Raw genomic sequence first — 15109 nt, forward strand, 5'->3', positions numbered from 1 at the left:
TATCTGACTGCTGTGCCCCGCCCCGCTTTTACTCTTGTTTTAACTGTGTATTAACCAATCAATGTTGTATCTTTTACTCTGTTTACTTGCTTTTATTCAACTTTTATTCAACTTATTCAACTATTTTGAAAAGCGCTATACAAATAAAATGGATTATTATTATTATTATTTGTGATATCACCTCTGAGCTGCCCCATCGTGTGTATGTCCATGAACATTTAAAAAGGCTTTGCTACACATCTTAAAACTAAGCTCTGTCAACTATCCAACAGTCAGCTACACCACCTTTGATCCACACCTCGTTAAATGAACTCATGCACTGTGTATCCCTCCACTACTTGAGGGAGGGGATAAAAGAAGTGGCTATGCATTTTAAAATAAAGCTCTACCTTTAAGTGGAAAGCAATAAAGAAATATGGGTGTGTACCAGAAGGCCGATAGAGGTGAGGCTGATATTGAGTTCCTGGTTCTGTAGCCCAAAACTTCCAGCTACATCCACTACAATCTGGAGGCACGTGCAAGGCATGGTGGGAAGGAAGTCGGTCACCACCAACTGCAGGCACTGGAAGGCTGTTCGGATCAAAGACTCACTATGGGAGAACATATCCGGGACGTTTGTCAACGTTTGTCCTCACAAAGAGACACATACCTCACCCCGTGCACTCTTACCCTTGATCATTACGAATGGCTCCTATGACGCCCAAGACGAGTGGCCAGCCGGGGCCCAGGCTGTCACCCTGGCTCTGGAGGATCTGCAGGACACTCTCCAGCTGCTTCTGCCGGATGTCCGCGTGCAGCACGTTGGACAATTCCTTCAGGGGGTTGAGCAGCAGAAGCTGCAGCCGCTTCAAAAAAATAAAATAAAATAAAGTAATTCGCTCTAAGAAATCATTTTTGATACTGCAATACTTCGTGTTACATGAGACATATATGGGGTGTACTAATGTTTCTAATCCTGAGCTGATGCACACAAGAGTGAAAATTTGTCAAATCATGCACAAATACTGTGCTGCCTATGCTATTATTTTTTTCTGATAAATACAACAACATGGTGGCACTGTTATCAAAGCCCCCAAGTAGCGTTCTGCAACTTTAGTGCGTTTAGCTGAATCACCATAAAATTTGAAAACACTTTTGAGGCTGCTTGGTGTGATTGGATAATAGAAAGCACCATTGGTATTCGTCAGGAAGGGCATCCGGAATATAAAGGCCTCAAGCCAAAAATCAGTATACGGATCAAAAAGATCCGCTGTGGCGACCCCGTAATCAGGGAAAAAAGCCACAAGAAACAAACAAGTCATTAGTGAGCGGCTTGAGGCACTGTGAGTGACTCTGCCAGAAATATAGTACTTGGTGTTAGCTTCTACGATAATAATGTCGCTGTAGCTCGGTTAATATATAGGTCAGTTATGTAAATAGATAGCTCATATTAACTCGTTTGGCTGCACGGCGACCAAGTGGTTAGCACACAGGCCTCACAGCTAAGAAACCTGAGTTCAATTGCACCCTTAGCCATCTCTGTGTGGAGTTTGCATGTTCTCCCCGAGCATGGGTTTTCTCCGGGTACTCCAGGGTTCCTCCCGCATTCCAAAAACATGCTAGGTTAATTAGCGACTCCAAATTGTCCATAGGTATGAATGTGAGTGTGAACGGTTGTTTGTCTATATGTGCCCTGTGATTGGCTGGTGACCAGTACAGGGTGTACCCCGCCTCTCGCCCGAAGACAGCTGCAATAGGCTCCAGCACGCCCATGACCCTTGTGAGGATAAGCGGTAGAAAATGAATATTAACTAGTTTTCTTCCATTTTAATGCACAGAAAAGGGAAAAAAATGTTCATGTTTCACATAAGGATTGTAAAAGATGGGCAAAATTCCCCCAAAAAGTGCAGTTCCCCTTTAAGACTGAATCATTTGATAGTGTCTCTGCCCCAGCCAAACAGGTATAAAAGCACAAAAATCACAAGACACAGGTTTTACCAAAGCCAGTGTGTTGGTGTGAGTTTTGAAATACAGTAAAGTCTCGTTATATCGATATCGGTTAAAACGAATTACTGCTTATTACGATACTATTTTCATTTCCCGGCAAATTTCTAGTCTTTTATGATATAATTAGTTCCGTTAGTACGATACCCGGTTATTATGATAATCCGGTTACTACGATGCCCTTTTCATCTCCCGCCAGCCAATTTGGTCTGCTTATATCGATACAAAAGCAGCTTAAATCAATCTTTGCTTAAGGATTTCAATACCAAAAAAGAACACGGCGAACGGCTGCTTCCAGTCAACTTTATTTTTCACACTTCCACCACCAGAGCGCAGCACACACACCGATTCCCGCACTTCCTGGTTCACAGAAGAACCAACTGACATGGCATACACACCTATTCCAATGAAGACACAAGCGTACAAATACATGTATTTAATTGTGTTGTATTCAGATATCTTTTTATCGTTCGTGGTTTCCCTCGTGTGTATAGAATCTATACACACGAGAGAAACCACGAACGCAGTTGGTTCTTCTGTTGCAGGCATGTGTTTGGCCAGCTATGTGGGGCGGGTTGAGCATGACCTGTGAACCAGGAAGTGCGGGAATCGGTGTGTGTGCTGTGCTCTGGTGGTGGAAGTGTGAAAAATAAAGTTGACTGGAAGCAGCCGTTCGCCGTGTTCTTTTTTGGTATTGAAATCCTTAAGCAAAGATTGATTTAAGCTGCTCGACATTGTTTTATACTATAGAACAATGTCGAGTGCATTATTGCCCACTTTTAATGCAGTTCGGCGCAGGATCAGATATATCGACAGTCCGGTTATATCGATATTTTTTCCGACTCCCGACAATATCGATATAACGACTTTACTGTATTGATATTTGAACAGAATTTTTATGAGCTCCAAACCATCAGCTCCAAAAACCCAAGAAATGAATTTTAAAACACACACAATTTGCTTACAAATTCTGGATTTAATACGTTGCTCTGCATAATTTTATTTAAAAAAAAAAAAACTAGGTCTCACAATGCAAAAAAAAATTATGTTCTAAAGAATCTTTGCTGTGAAAGAAACAAATTAACATTGGCTATAAATGTCATTTACTCCATGTGGTGTCCTAATTTTGCATGGAGTAAAATGTAACATTGAGTTAACTACAGCAACGTATGACGGTAGTAAGCCTAACAGAATGAAACACAAATGAATAGTGATTATGCACTGATACAGGCCAAAGGTAACATTTATGGACTTCAGAGTACCTGATTTTGGCCGAGCGGCGGTTCATGCTTATAGTCCAGGCCGGCTTTGATGAGGGCTGTCAGCGCCTCAGCCCCCCACTCTCTCATCCTGGAGTTGGGATGCTGGCAGACCTGCAGAACACATCACACATACAGTACGCACAAATGCAAACACCAGCATGGAGAGCGGAAAAGGAAATGTTTGTACAAGTGTGGGCAGATTGCTGTGTCCTCCTTTCATTTCTGCATGCGTATGTGAAGTAATAACTTGTATGACATACAAGTGTAATCACCTGTTTGTATAAACACACAGGGAGATGTCAAGCTAAGCAGGCGTATGATGCCACGTCCAAACACACACACACACACACACACACACAAATGCAGTTGTTTTTACAAACATAGAATTATACAGTTTGGCTCTTTGTCCACATGCAGGTTGAATGCACTGGCTAAAACTTCCTTAAAGACAGCTTGCAAATAAGCTTTAATGAGGAATGATACTTTGTTGTACTACATTAAAGAATACCCTTGTTGTAGTGGACGTGACTTTTTTCGTCACATCAAAAAATAAACAAATATGGTAAAATGCTTGCAGCATTAGGACTGCCCATGCAAGTAGATTATTATGGCTTCTTAGCATATTATTAAATCTCAAAACTTTGTGGGATTATTAAAATATGTGCATGTCAGGGGTGTCCAAAGTGCCGCCTGAAGGGCATGTGGTCCTACTTTGGTGTATTTTTTTTATTACCAAATTATGCAGAAATAAACAAAAAGCAAAAAAGCTTTAATGTTGATACAAAAAACTAATAAATAATGACACAAAGCTTTGTCCGATTTGTTGACAGCCCTTGGTGGAAAACGTTTGGACACCCCTGTTGCGTGCGAAGCCCGCAGACAATCAAAACCTCACATTGCCAACATGAAAGTTAAAAGACTGATGGAGAAAGACATCAAGAATCGGCAGAACTCCGACAGAAGGGATCTGCTCCCAGGAAGGAGCAGATTGGGGAGGAGAGGGCGTGGGGAGACAAAGACTGAATAAAGCCAAACATTTTTGGATGAAAGTGTCAACGCTTACCTTCTGCACAACAGACAGGAAGAAAGAATAGTGGGGAGATAGAGAAAGAAAAATGTGAAGAAATGCTTTAAACCTTTGTTAAAAGAATCCTCATTCAGATGGTCACAATATCAACTTTTTAATGTTGGAATATTTCATAGCGTATGCATTTATAAACAGGAAAGGCAGACATTACCTCCAATAAGTGTCCAGTCAGAGGTCTCCACAGGATCTCTATACGGTCCATGTTGACCAGGCCCGTCTCCAGCAGCTTGGCTACAGCAAACAGAGACGGCTCCTGGAGACGACACATTTCAATGTTTTAAAACTTGTTTATAAGCAGCATATGTGAAACAAATTCATCAATCTTCTTGCCTTGGTTTCCCCACTTTTGAGAGGAGAAACCAAATGACGGACAAACCTTCTCCACTAGGGTTGTGCATCGAGCATTGATTGGAACCGGTTCTGACATTCCGATTCTCCCGGGACCGGTCATTTGTTTAACGTTCGGTGATTGGCCAGCGGAAAAGAGGCGGCAAGTCAGCGTTTGTGTTTATCCATTTCAACCACGGACAGTGTGCGACAGCACTTGCTACTTCGACTGAAATTGTGCAAAAATGTGAATTGCGCAAAGAAGGTTACACCACTCTCAGGATGAAACACCCCCGGATTCACGGTCGCTACACCGGACTTTTCACCCCCTTTTTACAGGCTACGCCGGACTTGTTTCAACCAATCAGATAAGCAAAACAATAAATGAGGTGGATCAAAGCAGCAAACGATACTTTATACCAGCAGCCTCAAACTAGCGTCTCGCCAAATGTGGCCCGCAAGACGCTAGTTTGAGGCCCCCACCTTGATACCAAAGTTTAATGTTGAAATGACAGCTTAAAGCTGTGTGCACACGGGACACAATTAACATGATTTTGCCCCGCCCATACTGTTACCCCGCCCTGTTTTGCTTTGGATTAGCAATGAAGCTAAAGGCTTATGACGCTGGGTACAAATAAATGCAGGAAATGATTTGGAATAAAACGGAAAATACACGTCAAAATAAAGCATCTCATCAAACATGTTGTTAAAGTTACCACGCTGCTGCCAGATGGAACTGAGTACGATGCTAACTTGCTAATTGGGTCAAATTATTAAGTTTCATTAATGTTCATGTTAAAGGTTAAATAACTGTTAAATACTGTACATTTGAATCTGAAAAAAATAATTTCTCTACCAACTGTATGTGGTTTCTTACGTTTTTCTTATTTGCTGTTTTATTATTATTTTACTTATTTATTACTGATTGATTGATTTATTGTCTTTATTCTTAATTTGTTTATTTTTTTATCTTATTTTGTGTATAGAAAAATACAAATTAAGATATTTGAGAACAGTGGAATGTTTTATCAGATATTTTGGTGTGGAAAACAGGAACCAAAGTACTGAAAAAGTGTAGGGCTCACACTTTTTCAGCATGCGAGTTACTTTTAAAATGACCGAGTCAAAATGATCTACCCACTACAAAAATGCAAAACATCTATTTATTTTCAAATGTATTGAGGATTATTTGTACGTACAATGTATGTTGATGTACTTACATAACCAAATGAGCCAATATTGCAAAACACACATAATTAACTATTAACATTTTTTGTAATTACCTGAGTTTACTTTGATAACTTGCACTGAATTGAATCAGCCAGGGATGCATAGTCCGGACAGTAGCTGCTGATAGCCAGGTTAGCCAGGCAAACGCACTTCGAAAAAGACATTGTGGAAAAAAAAGTCCACCTCCCATTCCGTATGGAAGTGATATTTTTTTGCCTTTTTACTTGGTCCAGCTTCTTCATTCATTTTAGTGACCATAAACTTTAGCGAGGGCTTAAAATCTGACGCAATTCGCCGACTAGCTTAGCGCTTTGCATCGTTGTTTACGCATGAGCGGTGACCTAAAGGTCAAAATTCAGTTGTCATCTGACTGGTTGTCCTGTATGTCAATCAAGTAACAGGGATAGATGATAGGCTGACATCGTAAGTTCTGCTGCACTTAGAGACGTTGTTTGATTTGATTGGTCACCCGAAGGGCAACATTCAGTTGTCATCTGAATGGCTGCCCTGTATATCAATCAAGTGACGGCATTGATGCTAGGATGATATTTTTTTAATGTCACGCCGCGATCGACCGGTAGATCGCGATCGACTTAATGAGCACCCCTGGTGTAGGGTATAGCAGAAGCAAAAGCATTGAAGATTTTTAAAAAGCATTTTTTATTGATTTTTTTTCAGTTTTTAATAAATGCGTTTTGAGTTTTTTTTTGGAAAACCTGATGCGGCCCGGCTTCACCCAGAACCTAGCTCCAGTGGCCCCCAGGTAAATTGATTTTGAGACCCCTGCTTTATACTGTGAATACTGGGGTCAATTCAAAATGTCCAGCTAACTAATGCTGCGTACTTTACCTGATGTTAATGCTAGCTTTAGTCAGGAAGTTGACCAGACCACCCATTACTCTATTCACTTCACTTGTTTACCATTGTGAAGTTAGTTTTTAACGCTGGCCGTTGGATATTCATCTCCATTGCCGTTAATTTACAGTTGGCAGTTGGATATATGGCTCCCTAGCAACAGTGATGGCACTGTTGCTATGTCGGTCCCACTCATACTAGGGACAGTCAATAAATGACTATTGCATTGAACAGATTTTGTTTTCAAAATGTCATATTCTAAATGAAACCATTGACTTCCTCCACGCAGTTTAGTAGGAACCGACATGGCTAAGTTAGACTTTGTCGATTCTCCAACACCCAACAGGATATGCGCCATTGATCCCTCCCTCTGAAAAGAATCGGAATCAATAATCTTTAGGAAACGCAATCGGAATCGGCCAAATTCAAACGATGCCTAACCCTATTCTCCGCTGACCCACCCTTAGCTAGAGGAGTCCACCCACCACTTGTTGGAAGACAAAAAAGGCTTTATTCGACATTTCAAAGAAAGCCTGGAGCACTATTGCAGTAATAGTGCTGCAAATTTCACCGTGACCTTGATTGTTTTTCATCTGAAAATAGGCTAACATAGCATAATGTTGCTGTTAAAAAGTGAAGCTAATGTTCCCATGCATGCTTTTGAAGTTATGGCTTTTCATGTCATAAAATGAACAAGACAACAAAGGGTACTTAAAGGGGAACTGCATTTTTGGGGGGAATTTTGCACATCATCCACAAATGTAAAACATGAGCACACGTGTCTTGACCTTATCACTGCATACAAACCTGTTCTGATTATAAAGATATAAACTTTTTCCCACTTGCCCCAAATCAACTGGAAAAGAGACCCCAGGCCAAATGTCCATGGAGTAAGTCATGATGATGTTGATTGATACATGGAGCACAAAGCACATGATATCACAACACAAAACATGGAATATGGGCTAACACTTTATAATTTGGTTGTCTTTGGTTGTTTCTTTGTTACAATGTCGTTTTTATGTTTAAACTGTCTAAAATTCAAATTCTAGGATTTGGCAAACAATATTGTGAGACCTCTGAAACATATCTAAAACACTATAGTATTGGAGGGAAAATATTCACCTTGTTGTTCCCATAGGCCATTTCCATTGCCTCCAAGGAGAGAGAACACAGGGCATTGATCAAGTGATGAAGGGAAACATCATCCAGGTACCTAACATCAGACAATATGACATTTGAGCCACTATAAAAAATACAATAGCATCATGACCAACGTTTCCTACACAAAAGTTATTGCTAGATTCTGCATTAGGGAAAAAAAAGTGTCCTCACTGAGAGCTCTCAAAAAGCCTGGAGAGAATGTTGGAGATGACAGGCAGGTCAGTCATCACTGCTGTGGTCAGCACCTATTTACATATCGAGACAAAGTCAGTAAATACACTGTATATAAGGCAATGTATGCTTTTTAAAGCAAACGCACCGTACTGGGTCCCTCCACGGCTCTACCGGGTTTGAGGGCGCCGCCCACGCCTGGCTTGAGTCCCAAGATCCACACTAAGTGCTGGGAGAGACACAACCAAAGATAATGTACACAGAATAGTCCAATGAGAAGTAAAGTAGGTGTTGGATTGTTTTGAACACGTGTGCCAAACCAGTCAGTCGTTGTACCTGCAGTGTGGCCAGTACCAACTGCCAGGAGGTGCCCAGTACGGCGCCGTGGCAGTGGGCCAGGTTCAACAGGGTTCGCATGCACTGAATGTTCTTGGCTGTCAGCTTGGGACAGACAGAAATGCACGGTACAATTTAAGAGCCAATGTGCAGGAACCATTTGATAATATCTTCTCAAGGGACAATATATAGAGAGTAAACATGGATATATGTACAATAGTCAGTGTAAAGCTTGCATTGCAGTATACAATCAACAGCTGGCAACGCAAGTGAGTACACCTCACAATAAATGTGTCATTGTGTCCTTGGTGTGAATATTTAGTGTGAGCTCCATTGTTATCGAGCACTGCCATCATCCTCTTGGGCATTACTGGAATCCTCTTTATATCACTGGTGGATGTTAAGACACCTTTTGCTTTTCCATCTTCCTCTTAATGATGCTCCACAGGTTCTCGATTGCTTCCTCACCAACCAATTGCAGCCATTCACTTGTGTTGCCAGCTATTAAACAATGTCTGTGTGTTGACATAAACACTATACAAGCTGACTAGTCAGTCATACACTGACTATTCTAAAGTAGTCTAGTATTATCCACTGTGCATTAACAGCGTTCATGTCCTTACCACAACTGTTCCTTGTGGTTGGGCACTGAGTGGCTGACCGACAGCCACCACCTGCTGATGGGACTCACTGGAGGGGCTGATGATCTGCACACTCTGACCCTGGATCGAGTAAGCTGCAGAGGGGGGGAAAAAAAAAAGAAATGCATACAAGTGGGATTTAGTCTCGTATCCAAACACTCAAAGTGTGCAAAAGAAGCCGTCTTAATCAACTCCAAATTAAGCATCCTGCACGACCCAATTAGCCTGCTTTATCTGTACAAGCCAATATGCAAATAGTGTGCACGTCTCAGAGGGTCCTTATGAGAGACGCTGTATGTGCATGTCCTCGGGCACGCTCTCCTTGGCGTTCTTAATTAGAAGTCACCACATTATGTTATGGATCGCCGTAATAATAAGAGAGCACTGGGGAGAGGGAAAACGCCAACAGTTTTACACGCTAAACTCGACTGAACAGCTTGCAGATCGGCAAGATAAGAAAACGCTTCATTTATCAACACAAGACCACCAGAGGCCTCTTTGTGGGAAAATATTAGAGAAAGACACACATCATTTATCAACCTCCCCATCCCTGGGTTTCCCACCGGACTCATTAGCATAAATATTCCGAACACATGTGCATGTAATTTGTATGGAGGCTGTAGGAGACGAAAAAATGAAGCGTAGAAAAGATGCAATTAAACGTTATTTTGTTGCTTCTTTCTGGTGTTTATGTCAAACAAGATGGCATCGCCTGTGCTAAGAGGATGTTTTCATGCTAAGAGTCTCCACACGTGTCCAATTTGACCAGAAAAAAAAACACTACATCTGCCACGAGTTACTTATTGGAAAAACAGAATCTCAAGGGGTCTGAATACTCACTAAAGAATAAGCTGGTAACATCGATCCCTCCTGCTAGGTCTTCTTATTATCTTATCTTAACACACCTGAGGTGTGTTACAATGCAGAGATACGATGTGATTTGGAACGGCAAGCTATATTCATAGCCAGTTCCCATGTGCTTATAAGCCAAGGCGAACAAGCAGCAGGGAAATCTATTTGTGGGGGTCCAGATTTATTTGTGGCAGGCTGCCAGAAATTAATGTCAAATGCTGCAATACTATTAATGGCTTACTGAGTATTGTCATTAATTGGCAATAAGATTCCATTTTCCAGTCTCGCTTTCGGTGCCAAGCATTACCTTTGCTGGGCAGGTTGGCAGCGTTGCTGCTGAGGACAGTCAGTGCGTAGTGCGGCGGCAGGGAGGCTTTGCAGATGGCCGTGATGAAGGCATCACGCGGCGTCACCAGGCCCAGTCGGCCACACAGCGAGGCCATGGTCAGCTCGGCCTTCAGGATGTTCTCCGTGGCCGTCTCATCAGTGCTAGACAAAAGTATTGGGTGAAAAGTGACATAAATATTCTATTTTTTTTGTTCCTTTGCATCTACAATAGCGTCCACTTGTCTGGGAAGACAAGAATTTGGCCGATTAGGAATGTTGAACAGGCTTTAGGTAATCGGACGCTACTCAAGCAAAAGAACATTGTCAATCCTTGCAAAGAAGTACTCTTGGTCTGTCTGGAAAAGCACATTAATCCCTTATCACTTGATTATACAGTGTCCCACAGGGCTGTTTGATATCATTTTTTTCTGAGTACAAAGGGAAGGCCTCCTGGGATTTCTCTCTTACATTAAAAGTGAGAAAAGCAAATTCATGAAACAGCAGACTCAAGTTTGTCTACCTGGCGTCAAGCAGCAAAGACAAGGCGGCAAGCAGACCACACCAGCACGCACCGACCATCTCCTCCCACACCAGATGAGCTCCTGAGACACACAAGGCTTTTATGTCAAAGACCTCGAGGATCATAGTAGTGCAACCAACTGAATTCTGACTGATGAAGATCTCCTTGCAGTGCCCAAAGATGAAGACTCACCAGGTGATGGCTGCCACTCTTTGTTAGGCTGTGCTTCCCTGGCCTCAGCAGCCGCTTCCTCCTCTGTGGCCAGTTCCCTTTCAATCATGGAGGTGATGCCTCGGACCAGGTCCAGCAGGGCACTGAAGGCCACTGACATGGCGTAGCCCTCAGGGATGGATGGAGGCTCCACTTTGTCTAGCATTTCAAGGCTGGAAGGGACATTTAGGTGAATGTAGTACATGTGAAACAGTACTCATTCTACGTCATTCGTACCGTGCAAGACTCCCCTTTCTTCACCCCCACTGGCCTGCGCTCACGTTGACAATTTGTGCTGCTCGTGCCATGGCTTCTATTCGGCTATATTACTGAAATTGCACTGGCTTCATGGATTATTTCCAATTCTAAATCATTTGTTTTGTGTAAGGTGATGGCTGTCATTCATTACTTGCAAAAGGACAAGAGCAGCGATCGCAAATTTGATTGAGCCATCTCAAGAATAAGTCACTGGTGAGGTGGCATGCTGTGATTTCTGTTTTGGATTATTTCAAGTCTTTCCAGTACTATTGTGATAGTTATCTTTTACAACTTACAAGAGAAGTGATAGAATGACTCCTGTGTTCATTCATTCATTCATTCATTTTTTCTACCGCTTATGCTCATGAGGGTCGCGGGTGTGCTGGAGCCTATCCCAGCTGTCTTTGGGCGAGAGGCCAAACATTCACACTCACATTCATACCAATGGACAATTTTGAAACACGCATATTTTTGGAATGTGCACGGGGAGAACATGCAAACTCCACACAGAGATGCCCGAAGGTGGAATTGAACTCTGTTCTCCTAGCTGTGTGGCCTGCATGTTAACCACTCGCAAACTGTGCAGACTTTTGGATTATTTTGAGTTTTTGTATTTTATTTCCGGTAAGAGTTCTGACAGTTATTAAATAACTTGTGAGATAAGTGCCCACATTAAGCAAATAATGTTTTATTTCGCATGTAGTTGCGGGTGAGTTACCGTGTCACGACTTTGACCTTTGGATTATTTTGAGTGTATTTACTTCCAGTATAACTGACAGTTAACATTAAGAATTTGCAATAGACGCAAACGCATTCATTAAATGACCTCGCACAAGAATGTGGTTTGCGGGGGAGCAAATGTGCTGTGTCTTTGACTTCTCTATTATTCTGAGTCTTTGGATCTTATTTCCGGTATGAACTGTGACAGTTAGCATAAAGACCTTACAAGAGAAGACATTGCATTATTAATTTATTTTTTATCGGCTTTATTATTTATGCACAAGAATGTTGTTGTGGGTGAACTAGCAAGCTTGACCTTTGAATTCTTTTGAGTCCTTGTATTTCTTCTATGAATTTTGTCACTTAATACTAAGAGCTTGCGAGGAGCGATCGCATTATTTTGTGACTCGACTACAAGTGCATGTGCATAGAATTATGTGATGCCCCTGGGCCACCTCTTCCAATCGTATAGAAGATGGGGAAGGCATGAAGTGTGACCAGGCATGGTAAGATTGGCCTAGAGCGAGTACACCATAAAAAGTACTTGTACTTACTAGGTGGCTTTTGCACTGCCCTGGACGCTGACCGTCATTAGGGGGATCCACGTGCCTCGGTATTCAAATGCAGCCTGTGTCGTTAGGGTACCGCTGACCCCTCCTGGGCCTGGTCCTCCCTGGGCTGTGCTTTGGGGCCCTGAACCTGAACCACCTCAACAAAAGAGCAAAAATATTTTCATATTTTCATATTTTAACAGAACAGAATTTCCCAATCTTACCAACTGGCACACTGACGGCTGACACATTTCCCACATTGGGAACGATGAAGAGGGACTGGATGAAGGAGCCCAGGGCATTGACGATGTCTCGGAACACCTTAGTGGAGTGCTGCTTCATGTCATAAGACTGGCAGAATGAGCTGGAAAAAGCAGAGAGAATGCAGTATTTCTAAATAATAAATATAAATTGTTTGACAAAGACACTTTCTATTCTATCCCATTCCATATGGTTACAATGACAAAGCACTAAACAAACTCATACCTTAATATAGTTATTTAAAAAGTGCCACCAAAGCATGCTGGGTACAACAGAGCTGGGCAGCCTTTGGTCGCATGACTAAAATAGAGTGAACGCGAAGTATCTTTTTTTATTTTCATATGACAAGCAAAATGATGAAAAGGATCACAAATGATGTGAAAAAATTATGATTTGGAACAGTCCATGCACGCAAATAATCACATCTACAATAAGTACCATCCTGAAAAACAACGTAGTCAAGTGAGCCAATGTTGCGAAAGGCGTAACAGTGTAAACAAATGAGAGACCACAAACCATGGATGGTGTTCAGAAGCTGTTGCTGGTTGTTGGTGCTAATCTGTTTTAGCGGAAGTCTACTAGATCTACACAGCGTCGTCATGGCGAGTAAGTGCAGACAAGCAATATTCATTCATTCACTTTCTACTGCTTATCCTCACGAGGGTCGCTGGAGCCTATCCCAACTGGGATCTTCGGGCAAGACATAACTATAGGGTACATACAGACAAACAACCATTCACACTCACATTCATACCTATGGACAATTTGGAGTCATTTGGAATTAACCTAGCATGTTTTTGGAATGTGGGAGGAAACCGGAGTACCCGGAGAAAACCCACGCATGCACTGGGAGAACATGTAAACTCCACACAGAGATAGCCGAGGGTGGGATTAAACTTGGGTTTCCTGGCTGTGAGGCCTGCGCTAACCATTAATGGCTAACCGCCGTGCAGCCCATGGTTGCATACAATAATATAACAGACCAATTTTGCAGGAAGCAATACAGCTGAATAGGTTCAGATTCTGGAAGAACTAGAAAGCTTTCGGTGCTGGTTATCGTGTGTAGCTGCTCTGTAGGCCGAAAAATGATAGGTCGCCTTTATATGCTCAGTTTGTCCATTCATTTGTGATTCATTATTTTCGCATCATGTTAAACGATAATTTGTGTATAAAGTGTGTTTTACAAAAATTTTAAATATTTCGGTGTCTGCCACAGACTAATTGGACTTTTTGGACATTTTCTCTTGAAAAATATGCTTTGGTGAGAGTTCATTTTGGTTTGAGTCGGCCCTTCTGGCATGGGTTAGTGACGCTAACCAAGGCACCACTGTAATGCGTTTGATTATAATAGCGCTTGGGTGTATTTGCTAATTAAAGACTGATTAAGACGAAAGCAACAATTAACTACAATGAGTAATGGCTGGGGAGTTACCGTAATAAATGTGGTTGCACACATAGCCTATGGACTGACTCCACAGCCACGGCTCTCAACCACTGAGGCTTTTCTCCATCCAGAAACTTTACCAGCAGAGACAAGAAGATCTCACACTCAGTTACCTTGAAGGGAGAAAAAAAAAACAAGCAATGTTGAAAAGAAGCCCATAAGATAACTTAAATTCTACTTCCTTCATACCAGCAGAGTGTAGAAGTGCTTGATGAGCACTGAGACCACGCGCAGCAGCCGCATGCAGATGGGAAAGTAAGGCTTCTCCACTGGGGCCGGTGAGGCGGCGCTGCTGCTCCCCTGCCGGAATTTGATGTTGGGGGAGAAGAGCTTGATTACAAGCGGACACACTCGCTCCTTCAAGAGGAAACTGAATTCCTGGTGCTGCATGGGAGGAAAAAATGATCAGAAATACAAAAATCCTGATGAACATCTGATGGATTTCACCAAGTCTAGATACTAGACCAAGTGAAAGATTAACCATTAATCCTTTAGCTGTCAAAATATATAAGAATGCACCGGGAAGCACCTGCAGGAACACGCCTGGAAAATCATTCAGGACAGACTCCAGCAGCTCCAGGCCAAATGTCCTGGTCATCTCAGTCATCCCTACCAGCCAGTAGGGGGCATCGGCATTCACCAGCTGGCACAAATCCTGCAGGGAGAAGCGACAGGCAAACAATGAACCGTGCTGTCATCGCTGGCAGTACACGCTGTGTCAGGGAAAAATACTTCTTGTTGACGTTCAAGACATTGTTTCACTTCTTCTTTATTGCTTCACTGCAGCAATTAAAGCAATGAAACACCAGGAGATACAAATGTGAATCTGTGGACACTCAATATGTGAATCCACTAGTGTATTAAGACAGTCATGTTTCAAAAGCAAGAATGAGAGGAAAGGTGAAGAAGG

At 42.2% G+C, this 15109-nt stretch overlaps 1 protein-coding gene across 2 annotated transcripts in view; it reads right to left on the bottom strand.

Annotated features, from left to right (window-relative positions):
* The window catches only part of mon2 (MON2 homolog, regulator of endosome-to-Golgi trafficking), a 49378-nt gene that overhangs the window by 20472 nt on the left and 13797 nt on the right, over positions 1 to 15109 (bottom strand). For both annotated transcript variants that reach the window (XM_058076274.2, XM_058076273.2), the window contains exons 7-23: positions 14729 to 14854; positions 14389 to 14583; positions 14188 to 14312; positions 12719 to 12858; positions 12498 to 12651; positions 10948 to 11138; positions 10756 to 10837; positions 10216 to 10397; positions 9039 to 9151; positions 8416 to 8520; positions 8228 to 8308; positions 8080 to 8153; positions 7870 to 7960; positions 4484 to 4585; positions 3246 to 3356; positions 670 to 845; positions 428 to 590 (exon numbers count right to left, since the gene is read on the bottom strand). In XM_058076274.2, coding sequence (XP_057932257.2) covers positions 428 to 590; positions 670 to 845; positions 3246 to 3356; positions 4484 to 4585; positions 7870 to 7960; positions 8080 to 8153; positions 8228 to 8308; positions 8416 to 8520; positions 9039 to 9151; positions 10216 to 10397; positions 10756 to 10837; positions 10948 to 11138; positions 12498 to 12651; positions 12719 to 12858; positions 14188 to 14312; positions 14389 to 14583; positions 14729 to 14854 — 2211 coding nt within the window. The remainder of the gene's footprint in view (positions 1 to 427; positions 591 to 669; positions 846 to 3245; positions 3357 to 4483; positions 4586 to 7869; positions 7961 to 8079; positions 8154 to 8227; positions 8309 to 8415; positions 8521 to 9038; positions 9152 to 10215; positions 10398 to 10755; positions 10838 to 10947; positions 11139 to 12497; positions 12652 to 12718; positions 12859 to 14187; positions 14313 to 14388; positions 14584 to 14728; positions 14855 to 15109) is intronic.

The sequence above is a fragment of the Doryrhamphus excisus genome, linkage group LG1, assembly GCF_037039965.1.
Source record: "Doryrhamphus excisus strain RoL-2023G ecotype Guam linkage group LG1, RoL_Dexc_Guam_v1.1, whole genome shotgun sequence".
NCBI classification, from domain to species: Eukaryota; Metazoa; Chordata; class Actinopteri; order Syngnathiformes; family Syngnathidae; genus Doryrhamphus; species Doryrhamphus excisus.